The sequence below is a fragment of the Lineus longissimus genome, chromosome 8 (genome assembly GCF_910592395.1).
Source record: "Lineus longissimus chromosome 8, tnLinLong1.2, whole genome shotgun sequence".
Classification (NCBI taxonomy): domain Eukaryota; kingdom Metazoa; phylum Nemertea; class Pilidiophora; order Heteronemertea; family Lineidae; genus Lineus; species Lineus longissimus.
The window spans coordinates 13,360,451-13,382,045 of record NC_088315.1 but is presented as its reverse complement, the minus strand read 5'-3'; the positions used below and the strand labels follow the sequence as shown (position 1 = coordinate 13,382,045).

The 21,595-nt window shown below is 42.0% G+C and overlaps 2 protein-coding genes across 9 annotated transcripts in view; both read right to left on the bottom strand.

The window, feature by feature from the left end:
• Positions 1 to 7,823: 7,823 nt before the first annotated feature.
• Positions 7,824 to 11,546, bottom strand: LOC135493049 (uncharacterized). The gene is made up of 2 exons (XM_064779893.1): positions 10,758 to 11,546; positions 7,824 to 9,872 (listed from the first exon to the last, which is right to left on the bottom strand). Exons 1-2 carry the CDS (start codon positions 10,911 to 10,913, stop codon positions 9,198 to 9,200), a joined length of 831 nt encoding a protein of 276 aa, XP_064635963.1. The 5' UTR covers positions 10,914 to 11,546; the 3' UTR covers positions 7,824 to 9,197.
• A 141-nt stretch (positions 11,547 to 11,687) lies between these two features.
• LOC135493048 (tetraspanin-18B-like) overlaps positions 11,688 to 21,595 on the bottom strand; it is a 228,892-nt gene continuing 218,984 nt past the window's right edge. For all 8 annotated transcript variants that reach the window (XM_064779889.1, XM_064779892.1, XM_064779890.1 and 5 more), the window contains one exon: positions 11,688 to 16,993. In XM_064779889.1, the coding sequence (XP_064635959.1) occupies positions 16,910 to 16,993 (84 nt within the window). In that variant the 3' untranslated portion in view covers positions 11,688 to 16,909. The remainder of the gene's footprint in view (positions 16,994 to 21,595) is intronic.

Sequence of the window (21,595 nt, the reverse complement as noted above, 5' to 3'; positions counted from 1 at the left end):
GCATCAGACATGCATTATATTAGTAGGCGAAATAAGAGTTGCCGATGTCCAGATTTTGCCTTGACTTCGATCAAAGATGTATTAAAACGTGTCTGTCATTTTGGGAATCTCTGCCCCTTATGTAGAGTCGACCGTCCCTAGATGAAAGACAATGCAAAGAGCTTTTGCACTACCTAATATTTTATTGTTTTCGTTGCAATCATTGGTAAGCGAACAATTGATAAGAAAGAACGCATCTCCTGATGAAAGAAAGAAAACACAGGAGACGAGTTACTCTATCCTTCGTTGGGGTTTACAAATAGATCTTGTCGCCTGTCGCGCCATGCAAGATATATTCTGTTCTGTGCCAGAGGAAGGGTCTAACCACGTCAAAATCTAACTGAGACAATAGCTAGGCGCCTACCATTTACTAAGAATATTTCAAGGATAGCTTACTCTAATCGTGACCAAATGGAGGAGCAGGAACAAGATACGTATATCGTGTGCCCAACACTAGTCCGAATTTTAGGATTCCTTTGGCGAAGCCGCTCGATTTCACGGAGTCGCATTTTGCATACGAATGTGACATCGCGGAGGTCTACTACGCACATTCTAGGTCGAGCGAGATCAACGTTAAAAGGTGTACTTACCAGATAGCGCTGGCAGATTTAAACGAACCTGAGAAAGCGCCCGTATTGCTTGATGCCTGCACGCAGAGCGAAAAATGGGTCTCGTCAATTGAAGATTTGATAACGGCGCTAAATAGACAGAGACCAGTTCAGTGGAGCGGTGATTTTCTTCTCACGCGGGGCCAACACGTAGCCATAAAACTGAGACACGGCGAAGCCATTTTGATGGACACTTACTTAGCAGAAGTGCTCGGTTTTGCGAAGACGAAATATTTTTACGTAGATGGAAAAATTATTGTACCCAAGAGTAATTCTGAGGCTAAGAAAACGACACCAGTACACACTGTTGGCAAAGACAGTATTGGGGGAACATTCGGCCAAGGAAACCAAGTGACGGCGGGCCCTTTTGTGGGCTACAAAAGTTACGAAGGGGAGGACACCGATCGCACTTTTACAAGCGATGATTTTGGCAGGTCAGACGAAAGTATGGATGATGATGATGATGATGATACGTCTAGTTTACAAGGAGATCAGGCGGCCGTGAATTTACCCCCTCTGTCGAGGCGTTTTTATCGCGTTGTAGCGAAACGAAAATGTGATTTGATGTCCTCGAAGTATGCACTATTCTTTTACTCGAATTTAGTAAGGCCAACACAAGTGGGAAACGTTTTTGTTCCCTTGCTACGAACGATACCCACACGCCCGGAAGAACATGGCAAATATCTCTCAAATAGTTTGAAAGAATACGCTACAGACCCCTGAGTGCAAAGTTTTTTCAATTCATAGAAATTAACATTTGCGACGATATGGGAAGTCTAATAGATTTTAAATCCGGTAAAGTCATTGTGACATTACACATTCGGCGCCAGAGGCGCCACTAGATGAAAGGCAGACGAGAGCTAGATTACCCGTTGGCCTTGTAAATAGCACAAATCATCAAAAAACCAGGACAGAATCATTTTTAAGCGACATATGGAAAGTGAGGGCTCTATCACAGAGGGAGAAGAAATTAACATTTACACGTATCGGTGGAGCGTTCGTGTCACCCTCCGCATATCAGCACCCATCAACGCGCGGTTGCAAAACTATCGCTAATTAACTTCGACGCGGAAATTCGCACCGATCTGACTTCAGAACAAGCCCAAGAGTTGCTGTGCATGAGTGAACAGTTAACAGATGCCTTTTCGCGCCAACACCATTCAGACGAAGAATATTACTATTCGCTCCGTGCAGTAGGACTGCTTGTTAATTTCACCAGAAGGAATAGGCAAGAAATACAAAGCCTGGACAAGTGCCGCCGAATTTCACTCACATTGCGTGAATTTCAAGACTTTTCAAGAGCCTACGGTGAAGTTCAGAGAAAATTGGATTTCGGGGGTGATCATTTGAACCAACAAGAAGCAATCGAATGTCCTTTTTGCACACCAGACGCCTAAATTCGTCGGATTTCATCAAAGCTTTATATTCAAACATCATGCAGCGTGTTATTAATATCTTTTCACTCAATTTACATAATAAATATGGGCTTTCGAAATATCGAAGAGTCAGAGCGGCTGTTAGCATCTCGTCGGCACGTGTACATCGGACGAAACTTGACGCATTATCTGAGAGATTCGGAGATATTGCACGAATAATACGAATATGACAGAAGAACAACGCAAACGTCAGAAACGCTTACTTAAAGCCATCAGGGATTTTATTCGCTGGCAGAATCTGTACAGAAATGACGAAAATACCAGCCGAGAACGCTCTTTGGGGTTTTATAACGAGCACATACGGCGGAGAAATCTTCTCCGTTACATTCACAAATTGTCGCATGCAGTTCTGGGCTGTTGGTGCAAACCAGAGCGCTGCCACGGAGATCTATTGAAAGCATTGCACGAAAACGAATTCCCTATTTGCAGTTCTGTTGCATGCTAAGTCAGAAATAGATGCCCTAAGTGATCACTAAGCCATCTGCAAACACAAAAAGGAATTAATAGTGATAGAGGTTGACGGAGACGATACCCGTTTGCGGCAGGACCAGTGCGCATTTGACGGAAATCTTGAAAACGGCTTGAAAATTGTGACCCGTGCTAGCAAAATGAGTCACAATGAGGAAATTTTAAAAATTGAGTTAATGTTATTTTCATATTTTCCTTAAAAATACCTTTCAAATGATATATAGCTTGTTGAATTGCGACAAAAATTGACCGAGCTATGCTATTTTGAAGTCGCCGAGACTGAGAAAGTCAGTTTTGAGAAAAATGAAGTTAAAAGTAGCCTTCAGTTCCAAAACAGTTCTCCATAGCAACCATACCCTAAAACTCCATGTTTGATCACCAAATTTGACACACATCAACTCAAGACACATATCTACTGGAAAAATATACCATTGACTATATTAACATCTCTTATGTACATGAAATACATCACTAATTTATCGGTAATGTTTTGCTTGCCGGTCAGTTTTGACACCTCTGATTGGGAAGGGGTACCCCTGGAACAACATCATACACCAGTTTTTTTCACAGTTCTTTCATCCGGTGTTATCAAGATGATGACTAGGGGAAATTTCATTGAAAGAAGATCTAAAAAAGTTTCAGAAAAAGTAGGTGGCGCCACCTATAGGTGCCAGACTGACTTGCGGACCAGATACACACCAACAGCAGTTATCCATAGAACTAAACGTGCAAAATAGCATCATTCATCCCATTAAATTTACAGACAGGGCTCTTAATTGCATCATCCTTATAACCTTTACCAGAAGCAGTTGGGGTCCCCCCCCCTAAAAAAAATCCCCCCGAAATTTTTTTTTCAGAACTTGGGTGACATTACTGTATACTAGTACTGCAAGTTACAAACAATGTTAACATATCATTTCTTCATCAGGGTGATTTTCATGGTCTATTTTAGGACCTCTTTCTCTCTCTATAATAATAGCGCTCGAAGCAGAATTTCGTTTAAAAAAAAATATTCCGAGGCAATCTGGGAACGCAATGGGAACACACAAATATACACGTTGCAAATGATTTGTTGAAGTTTTTGCACATTGGGGGAAACGGACTTATTCATAAACGCATTTCTCAGGAATTTTATAGTCTAACTGACGCGAAGAACGCTCTTAAGAATCACTTTGAAGTTCAAGTTCTATTCAGCAAAGAAGTCGATGTCGTGGCAGATGATGGCTCCATTATCGAGGGACAATATGAGAAACGCACATCGGAACCCTGGTTTTGCACCAATACAAAACAAGTTTTCTATAAGAGCCATTTAAAAGACTTGTTACAGACAGATTTTCAAGAAATCATCTCGAAATGCGAGTCCTATCTACACGAAGGTTCGGGATGGGTTTTTGGCTCACCTGTGAGCCTTTAGCATCACGCAGTGTCCGTCGTCGTCGTCGTTAGACATGGGTGGCACGTTTTGTAACCGCTCAAGCTTTTGAACTCTATATTGGTACGCATGTACCCGTAGATGACCGCTACTCAGAGACGGAATCGCGGCCTCATATGATACACGGTTTTGCCACCAGGGGGCCAGAGGTAAAAAATGGAAAAATTGTGTCGGCAGCAACGCCGTGAGTCGGTGGTGGCACGTTTTGTAACCGCTCAAGCTTTTGAACTCTTACTTGGTACACATGTACCCCTAGGTGACCGCTACGCAGAGACCGAATCGCGGCCTCATATGTTACACGGTTTTGCCATCTGGGGGCCGGATGTCAAAATGGAAAAATTGTGTTTCTCCCTTATTACCGCTCCGAAAAATTTGAAACAAATATGGTAGGTACTTCTACCAATGGGACATCACATATCCTCCCGGTTTTTGATTTGAATCACTTTTGAAGGTCACAGAGATCAACGTTTGTCGGCAGCAACGCCGTTAGTCGGTGGTGGCACATTTTGTAACCACTCTAACTTGGTACACATGTACCCCTAGGTGACCGCTACTCAGAGACCGAATCGCGGCCTCATATGATATACGGTTTTGCCACCAGGGGGCCAGAGGTCGAAAATGGAATGTTTTGTCCCTTATTACCGGTCCGAAAAATTTGAAAAAAAGGTAAGGTACTTCTACCAATGGGACATCACATATCCTCTGGGTTTTTGATTTGACCTACTTTTGAAGGTCACAGAGGTCAAAGTTTGTCGGCAGCAACGCCGTTAGTCGGTGGTGGCACGTTTCGTAACCACTTTAGCCAGGGATCTCAAACTTGGTACAAATGTACCCCTGGGTGACCCCTACTCAGAGACCGAATCTTGGCGTACGTATGATCTTAGAGTCTGGGGTGCTACGTTACAGGTGTGCAATCAAGTTTTAGTTCGCAGAGTCAGTGATCGTGGCAAAAATAAACTTGCCAACAAGTGGGAGGATGATACTTACTCAGTTGTGGCTCAGCCCAATACTGAAAGACCTGTGTTTGTGATCTCCTCTGCGTCTGGTGTTCAAAAGACCCTACACCGGAATTTATTATTACCCATTTCTGGTCTTGAGCTTGAACAGGCATAGGTAGGTGGTGCTGGGACTCCTTCCACAGTAAAACCTGTTCCTAGGCCCCCCTGGTCTTTGAGTAAACCAGGCGCTTCTGTGGTTGAGGAGCAATCAGCCGCTACTTTGCCTGCGAGTTCTTCTGACAATTTTTCCAATAGTTCGTTTGATAGTGACTCCTCAAAGTCTTCTAAGCCGATGGTAGGCCTTACTGTCCGCAGCAGAAAATGCGTCAGCCGGGCTGGATGCAGCCCGGGGATTGGGCAATGTCCTCTCGGGTTTCTGTTCCAGATTGGCAGTTGAAGATTTCTATTCTTCGTGACATTGTACATGATCCAGTATTCAAGGCTAATCCAATTGCCTTGGATGCTGCGGTTCGTCTTTTATCATAGTCACATATGAACTGTACATGTAGACAATTATGACTTTATTATTGATTTTGCCAGTTGATCCAGTTGGTGCTGTGAAGGTCTTTGAATTAATAAGAATTCATTTTTGGTTAACCTTTACATAGTCCATCGATTGGTTCTTAGAATTGATGGTTTCCTATACCTTTGTGCTAAAAAAGCATGATAATTGTTTGGAGTTTGTGTGATATGTGATGTGCGCAAATTAAGCATGTACATCAACTTTCACATAGATTTGTACTCAAGCGATATATGGATGTATGTGCTAATAAAAGCAATTACCCTTGACCATATATGACTTTGGATGTATGTTGGTCTGAAGTTTCAGCCATATTAACCATAATTGTGGTTGTAATAGATTGCCAATACTGACAATGTTTTTGTCTGTCCTTGTCTCGTGTCGTTCATTTTTTTCATCCATTTCATCTCATCTCTATTCATACACTGCTACACTAAATTTCACTAAATTTCGGGAGACATTTTCTTGTAAGGGGGAAATATGTTACCATTTAGGGATTTAGGGCACAGAGGGTTAAATGCCTAGCTTGCTTTACTTGGGTTATTTTATATTGGTTCCTGGCAGGCTCATTTAGTTGTAGACCTATTTTAGTAGGGGTGCCAAGGCCACCCAGTCCACAAAAACTGGGTCACGTCATGACATACTTTTGTTTCTAACTTTTTTTTGTAGAGTGGATCATTCTGCATCAGATTCCAGAGGCCTGCCTACTTTTGTATTTTCGGAGCAGTGGAAAATCGCCCCAAAATTTAGGGGTAGGGCAAATGTTATTGCATTTTTCAAAGGGTTCCACATAAATGTTTCCATCATATTTGGTATCTGTGGAAAGCTTATAAGGTGTGCTACATTTTGAGATCAATTGTTTTCTAATTGGGTCAATTTGGGGTCAACTAGAGGTCAAAAGGTCATGGGCGGAAGGGGTAAGTCAAAATCCACGGCTCTCTAAACTCTATGCCATGCTGTGCCCAAGTGAGTTAGACTATTGGAAGCCAACTAATGCAGAATTCTAAAGCACTCCAGTGGGTAGTTTTTTGATACCTAACTAAGCAACAGGGGTAAAGGACTTTTATATTAACCCCTTCAGTTTTGGGGCAAAATTTTGAAAATTGTCATGACGTGACCCAGTTGCTCCTGCTTTATGCACATTTCTGAGGTCTGGCACCCCTACTATTTCCTTTGTAACTCTAATAGTGTTTTGGGTGTAGGCCTAAGTGGGTTCTCTCTGCCAGTGTTCTGGGCCATTTGCCATGTGTTTGTCCCAGTGACAACTCTCAAAATTATGTTCCTATTTGATTTACAGGTCGAGTCGACGTTACTCTGTTCATTGATAGTTTGAGTGCCAAGGGAAAGCCAATTAGCCCCCGGTTACAGAAGCAAGAGGAAATAAAGAATATGAAGGATATACATCGCGTTGTCATTGAGTTGGAACTGGGAGAGAGCGAAAGCCAATACACTACAAAACCGTGCACTCTCGACCTGGCACACTCCGACTGCATTCAAGGCAGTGACGGAAGGCTCTGTTCTCAAGGAAGTCTGGATCACCTCGAATGTCATTGCAGACACGGTTTTAAGAGACAGGTCAACCAAAACGACCCCAAAATGAAATCTCTTATTTCTCGGTTGTCATAACTCATTACGCAATCACACCTTCACCAGATTTTTTTATGGATGTCAGTTAATACATGCCTTTAAAATTTGGTCCGTGTGGCAGTAGTGGTTTAGAAGTTATTAGAAAACAAAAGTGGCAAAAAAAGTGCCAAAAGTGGCAAAAAGTGTGTTTTTTTTAACACCTAGTTTATGAACTGCCGTATACACGGACCCGTATATTCGTTGATTAATCGACATCGACACAAAGCCTGTGACGTCATCACTATCGAACATGGCTGAGTTCGTTTGGGACCTGAGGGTAGAGTAGGAGTGTCATGTGGTGTTACGTCTTGTTTAAAATGAACAAGTCATGTTGGATTTCCTATCCCAGATTGTGGGTAGAGTAGGAGTGCCACGTGGTGTTACGTCATGTTTAAAATGAACAAGTCATATTGGATTTCCTATCCGAGATTGTGGGTAGAGTAGAAGTGCCTCGTGGTGTTACGTCATATTTAAAATGAACAAGTCATGTTGGATTTCCTATCCTCATTGTCGAGTAAAGGTCTCTTAGTTCTGTTAATTTAGTTTGAAATGAATCAATCTCTCCAACCTGGGACTACTTGATTAACAATTTAAAATGGCTGCACCGTAGCCCCTGGTAACACCCATGTTGCGCCACTTTGTCGGGGGAGGGGGAAATTCTAGCTCTTGATCAACGTTAAGACGTCTTTCCTGTATTAACTTTATTACTTCTCTTGTACAATCCGACACAGATGTAGAGCAAACATGCTCTACACCCATGATTCCGAGGTTGAGGGAAAGAAATCCCCCCACTATTTATACATTGCTTTGTTGTTAACATGTGTCTAAAGGCCGCCGCACACGGGCAACAAAATCGAGCCGACTGCCGACGCCACTGGCGACCGCGACGTTGCCAGCGATGATCGCAAGTGAGATCGCCAGGCGACGTCGTGTGCGACCAGTCGAGTGAATAATCCGCAAACCGGCGACCAACTTCCGATAGCGACCTAGGTCGCAGTCGATGGTGGCGTCGCATCGATTTTGTTTGCGGACAAAAATCGCCTGCGCAACTGATTTTCTTCGTGGCCCGACTAGTTGAAACAACTGTTGCACGAAGTGACTGAAAATTCAACATGTTTAATTTCAATCGCTTGGTCGGCTGAACTTTCTTTTGTCATGATCTGGGCTATTATTTATCTGGTCTTCGCCAGCCAATCACTGATCGGTAGTATGTCATGTGATGATCAGCCATATACTGGACGGCGTCAACTTCTTCAAGCTAGTCATACCACCCCATGGCGGCTGCCTGTTGTCAGCGGCATATGCTAGTCATTGCGTTGTTGTTTTTGCGCCGCCAACGGCGCCGGCGGCAAAATAGAACGGCTTCTTCTGGGCACACAAATGGATTCTCCGACGTCAGCGTTTGGGGGCATACGAGAATCTTGTCAAGGAGCTCCGCCTCGAAGATGTGAACTCGTACCGGAAGTTCCCAAGAATGAAACCGGATATTTTCGACGACCTCATCCGCCTGATTGGACCACTGCTAGTGAAACAAGATACACTAATGCGAGAGGCAATTTCACCAGGGGAGCGTTTAACCATCACACTGCGTTTTCTAGCTCCTGGTCAGTATAGATAATCTTACTTGATTCCATAATTTATGTATTGAGTTTTGAGGTGTAATGTAAAAAAATTCATATTCTAAAACATACCTTATGCTCAAATTTCAGGGGAAACGTTCGAAAGTCTGTCCTTTCTGTTCAGAGTTGGAGAAAGAACAATATCAAACATCGTGAAAGAAACAACAGTGGCAATATTTGACGCTCTCGGTGAAAAGTACCTCAAGGTAAGTTCCTGTGTCTCCAGTTGAAAATGAACGTAGAAAATTATAAAAACCATGACGTTAGCAATACAACGACTGAGGAAACGCCAACATTCATGTATTTAAGCAGAATAGTACATTTTTCACAAATATATGCCGGTAATTTGAAAAGGAAAGGAGGTTTTATACATACAGAACAAGTTATTGAAGTCATAGCTCACAATGAGGTTAACTGGAAGGGCCTATCCGAACTCTCATAGCCAGCGTTGTCATCCTTTGAAAATTGCGTACAGGGGGAAGAAACTGTAAACTGGGGGAAGTTGGGTTTGGGCAGTAGGCACCCCCGGAACGTATTGGTGCCGAGGTTGGGGAAACGGGCTACCTGTTGTTAGGGTATCGAATCTGGCAGCAGGAAAGTAGGCGGGTGGTGGAAGCATCCCACTGCTTTGTGGAGTGGGATGATCATCAATGCCTGCAAACAAACCACTATACTCGATGTCAAACACGACATTTTCGATTTTGTGTACTACCATCATCTGACCACGCTTATCCAGCCTTTTGAGTCTGAAGGAGAGATGGCGACAGAAAGAGTCCATTTCGTCCATGTCCTGATTAAGTTTTGCAGGTGTCTCACAAGGGTTTGTAAGTTTTTTCAGCAGGCTCAACTCTTCTTCTTCAAACTGGTTCATTTTGCCCTTCCTCAGTGTCTTGGTAGTCCTCCCGTTCTTAACTCGGCTGCGGTGGACCGTTCGGCAGGAGAAGGAGCTGCGGCGTTTGGTCGACGGACCTTCTGATGTCATAGGAGGGACCTCTGGGTCATCCGGCAACTTTTCAGGGCCTTCCACAACCTTGTCCTCTTCAACCATATCACCATCTGAATCATCGTTTGAATCTTCTTTTCTTTCCAATCCTTCTTCAAAATCATTAGGGGTGTTTGCTTGTGCCTGCAATAAGAAAAATAGGCATATCAATCTTTTTTTTTTATTTCAGATGCCCGAGAGCCAGGATGAGTGGAAAATTGTTATGTCAGAGTTTGAGGACAATTGGAACCAACCGCTTTGCCTTGGAGCAATAGACGGCAAACATATCAGCATCGAGAAGCCAGGAGACACCGGATCAGCATGTTTTAATTACAAGCACTTTTTCTCTGTCATACTTCTTGCGCTTGTTGACGCAAGATACAGATTCCTGTACGTTGATGTTGGGGCCCCGGGTCACGCAGGGGATGCTGGAATATTCCATCAGTCCACACTGAAATTAGGCATGGATTTCAACACATTGAATTTTCCTCCAGATGCAGAACTTGGAACAAGTGGAATACTTGTCCACCCCCATATTATAGGGGATGCTGCCTTTCAATTGCGACTAGATTGTTCAAAGCCATACCCCGATAGAACTCATGATATGGTCACCAAATCCACAACTATCGATTGAGTCATGCAAGGCGCACCTCAGAAAATTGTTTCGGGATTTTCGCTCACAGGTTTAGAGTATTTCTAACGACTATAAAGCTGGGACCAAGAGTACTTGAGGACATAGTTCTTGGAGCTTGTTGTTTGCGCAACTATTTGATAGATAACCAGTCCACCTTTTATATCAGACGAGGAGACGTAGACTGAGAAAATGCTTCCCATATACGGATGGACGGAGCATGGAGAGGTGCGCAAGAAAAACAGCTGACACCGCTCAAAAAACCAACCAACGTATGTGCAAACTGAACGCAAAACAACAAAGGGATGCTATGCGTGACTACTTCATGTCGCCAAACGGGGAGGTTTCATGGCAATACGATATGGTGTTCGAATGACACTTCAAGACGTCATAAATACCATGAGATTCGTTGACGTTTTGCCTGTGTTCATATAGGGCAACAAAAACTGTAGGTTTTCGTTCACCCATTCTTGTTTCTTCGGCAGCTTCTTCCGGGAGCTTCCGGATGGAGGGCACTTTACAGCTCGAGCGAGCATCGTGCGTAAAAATTTCATTTTGGTTTTTACTGTGGGCACTGAAATAGACGTGTATAGAGATTGTCATGAGTACGCTTAATCATAATGAAGTGATGATAACTGAAAATAAAGGTGAAATAAAGGTGTACGTTTAATTTTCAATGTTTGTTTGTTCCCGATTAACCCCGAATGTCAACTTACCGCTGCAACCGATTGCCTTGCCGATGCTCTTAAGAGCGGCAGCCTTGTAGTCAACATCCCTGTATTCATTACAAGTTGTCACATACAACCCTGGATGCTTCTCCCTCTCCATTGCCAGTTTAACGGCAATGTCTTCATGTGCATAGTCTTCCACTTCCATGTCTATGTTGACCAATGACTAGACCTACTGAGGAACGGACGTTTATATGCAGTCGGTCATGTAATCGCCCAAGTGTCCGCAAACGATGTGATGAAAGCACAAGCGATTAGATATGAGACCAGTTGAACCGATTAGTCAGTTGTCACTCAAGGCAACGATCTGCCGCAAACGAAGCAACTAAACCCTCAAAATTCCAGTGGCTCAGGCAGTTGACAAGGCAATCGCGAAGAAAATCGCTAAAAAATCGCCCAAGTGCGGCGGCCTTTAGGCGACAGTGATATCTCTCCATGGTACAAGTGACGTGGCGGGTCCCTCGAAACGGCCTAAGTTTGGTATCGGTCACGTCAACTTGCATCATTGGATTTGTGAATCAATATCGCCTCCCTCTAGAAGAAAAAATCAAACTCAATAACCTCGCGTACTGTAAACAATTTCAAACTCAAAACTCCACATTATAATTAGTTTCCTTTTCTGTTAACCTTTCCTTGGTTTAGTTTAAGCATATTTTTATTCATAGAAGAGAATAGGGATTGGACGTAAGTTTCAAAGAAACTTATAAAATGTCCTTTCCACAGTACAAAGTAATCTACAAATGGTGCAGTAGACAAACATAAGTTTACATACAGGTTTTTTGTGAAAGAAGTATGGTGGTGCTTTGTCAACAATTGACACCGTTATTTACAGGGGATCTGGCGGTAGCGGCCTTTGAAGGGAGAATCTATTTGTGCGTATGATGAAAGTCTGAACAGCGTTCAATGTGGATATATTTTCCTCCAAAGTAAAGCGAAGGTTCCCAGATAATAATATTTGTAAATTTATGTTTGGAATCCAGTTCAGTTTTTGGAGAAGTATTGCCCTCAGGCGATTGTACCTAGGACATTGCATCAAAAAGTGATCAGTTCCTTCTTAGGCAGCACCACATAAACATGAGGCATCATCTCGTAGGTTACAATGAAACAAGTGACCATGCAAAGCTCTACAGCGATTACGAAGTCTACACAGATAAATTGAAGCTACTCTATTTCTAGTCGCCAGCCATATTGGGGGACTTTCCGGGAGTGATTGCCTTTTTAAGGCATTCTTAAAACCGTAAATGGTTGGTAAATTCCTGATATCTTTACATAAGTTGTTCCACAGATTTATACCTTTAATAACAAACGAGTTCAATGACAGCTCTCTACGAGCGAATGGTAATACAAAATCATTATTGTTATTTCTGAGCATATAAAGTTGGTTGCTACAATACAAAAGTTACTTTTAGTATTTCGCTTTAAACATAAATGGAAATCGATTGAATTACCTTAATTTGAGAGGCCATAAACTAAGTACTTTTACAAGGACTTTTGACTTTAAAGGTTAACTGGAGTCTATGCTTTTAAAGGAAGCACACAACATTCTCACACCCACACGTCATATGCCTCGTCACCCCCAGATTCTGGGGGTGACCTAGTATGTCTGACCTCTGACCCGTCTAGTTGGCTGTTACGTGTCACTACTGTTTCTACATGACAAAAACGTTTCTGTGAAATACAACACCAGAAAAACCTGACCAACGCCGTCCGATAGAGGCCGCCAGTGTAATCAGTCACGTGCCGCCATTGACGAATCAGCTCGCAGCAATCAATCACAATGGCAGCCTCAACGAGACGCGGTATCCGTTTGAATTACGCTTTGTTATCTGATATAAAATTGCCGAATTACAAGAGAGAAAAACGAGTAGTCCATAATAACACCAGTCAAGAGTTTTATGATATCTCAAGGATCATATGGAATGCCTACATCAATTTCAAACCTGGATGCCAACAAGACCAACCTCCACCCCACCCCACCCCCAAGGTAGGAGAGGCCAAGACCACAGTACACCCCCCACAAAATGCCCAACTTTTTTACATTAGACAATTAGATATAGGAAAGCTACCATCAGTAATAAACTATGGGTGCAGGGAAACTGGACTCATGCAGTCATGATTAGCATGATCATCAAGTGAAAAATGAATTTTCAAACTTCATTTAAAATCTTGAGTGAAAAATTTAAATCTCAGTAGTATCAGAATGATGGTGTTTCACATTAGCATGAAACAAGCACGATTTAAAACTAGGTATATTGCATAGATCAACCCCCCAAGCTCCCTAGTGACCCCCTCGCAATGACCAATTCAATTTTTTGCTGTCACATCATTAAAACCTCCAATTTCGGCATGCAAGTGGACAAAGAAAAAAATGTTCCAAAACACCAGAAGCAGTGTTATTATGACTCTAGATGGTATTGCCCTCTCGCGGATCTATCGGCAACTAAAATATTATCGCCAGAAATGCCAGTTTTTGAGCCGTAAAAACGCCTCAAAGGCTTATTTTCCTGATTTTCCCTGTTAGAACTTCATCAATGCATGCAAAGCGGCGGTACAAAGGTGGACAAAGGATTTTTTTGACTAAATTCACTGAAATTTCGCACAGTATTAGCTAGACATTAGAGGAAACCAATGGGCTATCGGCAAAGTGCGTAATGCTCCCCACCGCCTGATTAACTCTGCTTTTGGAGATTGCCCTAAGCTAAGCGCACTACTGCGTTGATCGGCCGAGATGGTAATTAGTGCGCATGCGCAAGTTCGAGGTCGGGGATTTCTGGTATTGACAAAATAAATTTTAAACTGAGAACACGTCTTATGGTAGACATCAAGATACACGACACGAACATACAATGAAAAGGCCAAGGGTCATTGTGCTCACTGTATAGATATTTGGTGGTTAGGAATTCATCCTGCTTAAGAAACATGCTACATATGTAGTATATAGGTCACACCAAAATCGGTATGTCATGTCAACGGCTTGTAACGGCCATACAGGAAACGATTCGTATAAAAAACCGACGGTCACAACTATTCGCTTGCTGAGGGTATACATTACGCGCATACATTACATTCAGACATTTGAGCTTCCAAGCTTTGAGAAATAACAGTTCATGTGCGAATTTGGCATGTAATTTTGGTAATTTACACGAGTACATTTTCAACCCCGAAAAGTGTGAAGTGAAGTTATGCTTTTATTTAGTAAAAATCGGTAGGCATGTCCAACAAGACATGTGTCTCAGCTGCCTGGGTGGGTGTGGGTTATCACTCAAAAGTCGTTCTCTGCAATGCATGCAAGCACTGCGTGTGTGTTTGATTTGTGTATACAATGTACGTTACCCTCTCTACTTCAAATGAATGAATCTCATAAGGGTTTGATTAATTAATTGTTTGTCGTACCTTCTTCGATCGAGGTCCGAACAAATTTTCAGGCTAGAGATCACCAACTTATGAAGCACCGCCCGGGGTAAAACATAATGGTCGCTCCCCCATTTCGCTCGTTTTGTTTCGTTGCGCAAAGTCCAGTAAACCGTCCGAGTTCACATGACGTACAGTCATGTGTATCAAATTTAAAGTCGTAGCTTTTACGGTTAAGAAACGTGCCATATTTACACACAAACGGCCAATTTACGCCAGTTGACCTTTGTGAACTTGAAAATTAGGTCAAATCAAAAACCCGTATAATATGTGATGTATCCTTGCTAGGAAGAGCTGACCGGGGAGGGGGGGGGGGGGGAGTCCTGTGTACTAAGTTTCAAGTTCATAGCCCTAGCGGTTAAGAAACGTGTCGCTGTTTCTGAAACAGGATACGACGACAGACACTGCGGTGTTGTATAGACTCCCCTACGCTGAGCCAAAAATAAATTCTTTGTCGGTAATTGTTATATATGATATTTGGCCACCTGCTTAAAATAGTGCCTCCACAAATCCACGTGGCTCCTGATGACAAGTTATGGTTGCCGTTATCACAATAATCATGCTGCAAATTGTAAATATTTGTCATTCATATTCTAGTTAGTATTGTATAAAATATATAGTGCAATTTATTATTTATTTGCCGCATTGGTGGAATTAACACAGTAATATATAATTATGACGAGAATTCAACCCATATGAGGTTTGGATTACTGTTCATATGATAATAAGAGGACCACCGGGAGTGCGGAGCGCATTCACCACTAGAGGTGGGAAAAGAATTAAACCAACACAATGGTCCTTGTTAACATAATTATAGCAATTTGCCAAATATCGTGCGCTTGTATGGTGAGCTGCAATTGGCCGCAAAGCACTGGTGGAATCGAATCCGCATTCATGTTACATTATTGATGCGAATACAATGGCACATCAGTTGAGGTTTTCTCAAATCATTTTTCTATACGCATATTTATTGTATGCATCTGTGTATGGTAGTTGATAAAGCTTGGAATCAGTGAAACCATGTAACCAGTGATAAACCTTGGAATAGTCAGTACTAAACCGTGGAATCACTATGCAATTACCGCGTGAAATCGGGCGCGTTCCTTCCACGATTTATACCTTCCCAACTGCCAATCTCGTCCCAGCTAACTTTATTGATAGCAATTTGCCAGTAGTTCCAGAATCAACCTTTTTGTGGAGGATGACGTCATCATTGAATGCATTGGAAATGTGTTGTTGTCGTTAAAAAATAAACTTATATTCATGACGGGCCGCCGATGAAAGCATAAGTAAGCTTTTGTGATTGTTTTGTATTCCATATACTGAAATAAAACGTTTTTATTAGAAGAATCGTTTGTATATATAATGCTCTGATAAAGCTCAGTAGATGACAAACATGCACACGGGAATCACTAAAAAATGTGTCCGCTTAGAACTGGTTACATCATGAAAATATCTCTACATCCCTCGATGTGTACATGAATATGTACGAAATCGCTGCAAAGGAATTTATTCACATTTTTCATCTCCAAACCCGGCTAAAACCTTCGGTAATATACCTTCATCTATGTTTCTACGGATAAGTGCCAGCCGGTACTACATGATGTAGTCAATCTTCTCTGTATCACCCTGTATGATCACACCGCTCCGTAGTTCAAATAGGCCCCGTGTGGTGACCTAGTAAGCGGAGTGCTGATTGGTCCATATTATGGGTGTGTGGTGGGCGTGTCGTAACGTGCATGCCTATATTTGGGAGATCAGTAATGTACACTGAAGGCGAAGTATGACTGGGTTGTTCTAAAATATAGATTATTGAATCGGATATGCGACTGATTTCTAAACTATCGTCAAATTCCGATCTGATCATGTAAAAATAAGCTCCAAATATTGATTCGTAACCACCTTAAGTTCAAATGGCATTATTTCATGTTTTTATGCATTTTTAGGACTGATTCCAAGGTTTATCACTGGTTTCAAGGTTTCACTGGTTCCAAGCTTTATCACCTACCTCAGTGTATACTTAACATACATATACATTTTGCTATAGTTGCAGATCTCAAAGTCTCTATTATGCCCCGCTCGTAAATCGGTCGTCATCTAGTTGCTATCAGCACTAAAGAAACTAAATTAGGTTTCATAATACAGGCGCCTGATCAGCTGAATCACTGAATGGGCTGGACAAGTCTGCAAACGTGACAATGCACTGTTCTAAATCTCTGTCTATCTAAGATGATACTTTTGAATTATGATTGCAGCAAAATTTTTAAGATAATTTTAAAGCGGCTCATATCCCCCGTATTAGATTGCGTATGTTTTGCGACGTCCACATCAACCATATCATCACATATATACGTATGGTCAACTGCAGGGCTTGTTTTTTCTTGATGACACAAATATCTTATGGCTTGGTCCTAGGTTTCACCATAGTACTCTTCATCGTCGTCTTCACTCCTTATCTTCCAACAGAGACAACATGCAATCACCAAGCTCACCAACTGGAAGTTAATTTAAAACAAAAATTACCATAAACCTGACCAAAGTCCTTCCCTTTCTGTAAATTTCTAAAATAAAGGAAAATATGTTATAATATCTCGGTTTGGCTGACTAAAGCCAAGCAATATGTTTATTTTGTTCTATTTTGCAACCAATATAGCCCATGTGGTTGGCTGAAATGAAATGGCCAGGGCCATTGTGCTCACCTCATGTGGAGGAAAGATGGATAAAGAGCATGGTCTTGTGTCATGTAGTGTTAGGTTTGATGTAGGTCCAAGCAATTACAATTTCCCCAAAATGGCCAATTTACAGTACATTCGACCTCTGTGACCTTGAAAAGTAGGTCAAATCAAAGAAGACCCGGGTGACACATTGAATGGTTGTTAGAATTAGATGTACCTATGATATAAAATTGGTGCCAATCGGGCAAGTCATTACTAGGAATAATGGCATTTTGAAGAATTTAGGATTTGGCCCCCTCCCTGGAGGCCAAACGGCAAATCAGATCGCACCAAACTTCGGTACCTGAGATCACCTGACCAAGGGGAACATGTGTACTTAATTTGTGATCAATAGTCATTGCAGTTAAGAAACGTGCCATAGTTACGGCCTGACGGCGAATTTACGCCATTTGACCTCTGTGACCTTGACAAGAAGGTCAAATTAAAAACCTGTGTGACATATACTGTATGGTGGTTAGATGTACCCATGTATCAAATTGGTGGCAATCGGGCAAGAAGTTAAGGAATAATCACATTTTTAAGGTTTTTGGATTTTGCCCCCTGGTGGTCAAGTGGTGAATCATATTGGACCAAACTTTGGTCCCTGAGATCACCTGACTAAGGGGTAAATGTGTACCAAATTTGGTATCAATAGTCATTGCAGTTTAGAAACGTGCCATCGTTACATCCTAACGGCTAATTTACACCATTTGACCTCTGTGACCTTGAAAAGGAGGTCAAATCAAAAACCCGGAGGATATATGATGCACCTTTGCTAGAAGTACCTACCATATTTTTTTCAAAATTTCCCGACTACCATTAAGGGAGATATTGCATATTTTCACTTTTAACGTTTGGCCCCCTGGTGGCCAAACCATGAAACGAATCGGACCGAAACTTAGTCTCCCAGGTGTCATTACATAAGGGTACATGTGTACCAAGTTTCAACTCAATAGCTCTAACAGTTACGAAACGTGCCCTGCTAACGGACGACGGACGACGACGGACGACGACGACGACGACGACGACGACGGACGACGGACGCCACGGTATGGGATAAGCTCACCTCTGCTAAGAGGTGAGCTAAAAACCTCCAAGCAGGTTGCGAGGATGCAGTTTTGGTGAGAGATCATTAACATTAGCAGCGCCAGTGCTTTTGCACCCTCTTGATTTTCCAGACGAACTCTCGGAAAAACTCGGGATGGACCAAATGACCGAACAACTGAGAGGCCGTTTCATGCAATCGAACAAATGATGAACAACACTCATTTACATATAAAAAATTAAATGAAGTAACCTTTTTAAAACTCCATTTCCATACTGCCCTTGGGACTGCCCTTGGGACTGCCCTTGGGACTGCCCTGGAGTGGGCAGTTCTATGCACTTTGGGATAACCTAGTGCCATAATGTCATGCAATGTTATTGCCAGAATTTTAGCGTGAGATGCCTAGCACATAGCACACTAGGAAGATAGCACACTAGGAAGTGACTGTCCATCCACCTAAGCAGACCCTTTCACATACTCTAGGTTCACCGAGCTGAGATCGTCTGATTAATTACTCGGAAATCGAAACAAAGGCCAAGCCGGGACATGACGTCATGTCCACTGGACAACTGCCGCCAATCCGTTTGTCTATCAAAACTGACCATGTTGCATGACACTGAACGGGCATCTGTTAAACATCTAGCAGGAATTGATTATTCAGAGCCGATCTCAGATAGGTGAAACTAGAATAGTTGTGGTGACATGGCTGTGAGCAATCAGCGATGTACATAGTTTACTGTATCAAACTCTTATCTCGCGAGATTATAGATGTTGCTTGTCAGAATGCATATCACATGACTCCGAGAGCTGCAATTAGCTTTATCAGTCTTAAATATGCATAAAATCACAATTATTTCCATTTCCTGTGGAAATGTCATTTTATTCGTTCATACCTACCCAGGTCAGACTTTTGCATGTGTCCTCTTATCGGACACACCCGAGGAAAAATTAATCTATTTATAATAGAAAAATTATTAGCTAGTTCACGTAGCTACACCAAGACAGCGTCCCAATACAGCCTCTGCCTCATGAAAGCCGCCATCACTCAGTACTTATTTACTCGAGAGCCAGAGTAAGTCCCATTGCTGTGGGGACAGGCAGGGCGGGTTGTCTGACCTGGGTAAGTATTAACTAATAAAATGACATTTCCACAGGAAATGGAAATTTTATGTCATTCATACTCTCTTGGTCTCACCCGTTTGGTTCTGTTATGCGGCTCTGGAGACAGTTCACTTCACTTCATGGTAAGTCACGTTTACCCACCTTCCTGAGTTGTTGGTATTCGATGCAAAAGTCTGACCTGGGTAGAGTATGAACGACATAAAATTTCCATTTCCAAGTCTGACCTGGGTAGGTATGAACTAATGAAATGGCCAGGGCCATTGTGCTCACCTCCCTCACAGACACGTTATTGTTTTTTAGCTCACCTCTTAGCAGAGGTGAGCTTATCCCATACCGTGGCGTCCGTCGTCCGTCGTCGTCGTCGTCGTCGTCGTCGTCGTCGTCCGTCGTCCGTTAGCAGGGCACGTTTCGTAACTGTTAGAGCTATTGAGTTGAAACTTGGTACACATGTACCCTTATGTAATGACACCTTGGAGACTAAGTTTCAATCCGATTCGTTTCATGGTTTGGCCACCAGGGGGCCAAACGTTAAAAGTGAAAATATGCAATATCTCCCTTAATAGTAGTCGGGAAATTTTGAAAAAATATGGTAGGTACTTCTAGCAAAGGTGCATCATATATCCTCCGGGTTTTTGATTTGACCTCCTTTTCAAGGTCACAGAGGTCAAATGGTGTAAATTGGCCGTTAGGATGTAACGATGGCACGTTTCTAAACTGCAATGACTATTGATACCAAATTTGGTACACATTTACCCCTTAGTGATCTCAGGGACCAAAGTTTGGTCCAATATGATTCACCACTTGACCACCAGGGGGCAAAATCCAAAAACCTAAAAAATGTGATTATTCCTTAACTTCTTGCTCGATTGCCACCAATTTGATATTATGGGTACATCTAACCACCATACAGTATATGTCACACAAGTTTTTAATTTGACCTTCTTGTCAAGGTCACAGAGGTCAAATGGCATAAATTCGCCGTCAGGCCGTAACTATGGCACGTTTCTTAACTGCAATGACTATTGATCACAAATTAAGTACACATGTACCCCTTGGTCAGGTGACCTCAGGTACCAACGTTTGGTGCGATCTGATTTGCCGTTTGGCCTCCAGGGAGGGGGCCAAATCCTAAATTCTTCAAAATGCCATTATACCTAGTAATGACTTGCCCGATTGGCACCAATTTTATATCATAGGTACATCTAATTCTAACAACCATTCAATGTGTCACCCGGGTCTTCTTTGATTTGACCTACTTTTTGTAGTGGGTTACATTGAGGTAACAGGTTCGTGAGAAACAACTCTTAAACAACTTGGTTAATCTAAGACTAAATTGAATCTGCTTTATTATCCACAAACATATCATATATGGGTTACAAATATGTACAGGATGAATGCAATTACTCTGATTGGTTCAGACAAAGGGATTAAAATCAGGAATGGTAATTAAGTCGTTTCATTGACTGCAAGAGGGAGGAGCTTAGCGGCAAGCTGCAAGTGGTATAAACAAGCATGGTTACATACATAATTAGCTGGCGGCGACATTCTCTGGCCCAAAAAAGATGGATTCTTAGAAAATCTAATTAGAAAGTTAAGCTGATAATAACGTAAGTCCATTGCGTTGTGTTTAAATAAATTGTGAAGAATCTGTTACAATCAACTGAACCGGGTAGATCAAAGCTAAAGTCATACCAGTCAAATTATAAGACGTCTGAAGTGGGCATCGAAACAAAGTACAAATAAATCTTAATCCCAAGATTAGTAAATGGAACACACAGTCTGGTGTAGCAATTATCAATCAAGCTGTTAATCAAAGACTTAAACCTTGGAGTGAAGTGAGGCAGAATAACTACAAATGAGACTGCATGGTCAAAATGTAGAGTACACAATAAACAGGAAGTATACTGGTAGACAGGATGGTTACAGTGCCTAAGACAAATTTAAAGATTAAGATGCATGAATGAAGAACACATGTTATCCACAGTTATTCCAGATGGAAAGAAAACATTGGTAATCCAAAGTAGCCAGAATGAAGTAATCCGTGGGAACCTGGGTGGTTCAATTCTTAGCAAGAGGAAACACATGTATAAATCCACAAATATGATACCGTATTGGCAAGTATTGGCTAGAAACTATTACTACAAACTAGATCATAAATGCAGTGAGTTAGTCCAAAAGTGATTATAAGTGACTAAATGATAAACACACTGAAATAT

What these genes read in the sequence shown, in the direction of transcription:
- LOC135493049 (XM_064779893.1), bottom strand. Translation starts at nt 10,913, where the DNA reads ATGAAATTTTTACGCACGATGCTCGCTCGAGCTGTAAAGTGCCCTCCA. An exon ending in AAACGTCAACGAATCTCATG is followed by an intron (nt 9,873 to 10,757) that starts GTATTTATGACG and finishes TTCTTATTGCAG; the next exon opens with GCACAAGCAAACACCCCTAA.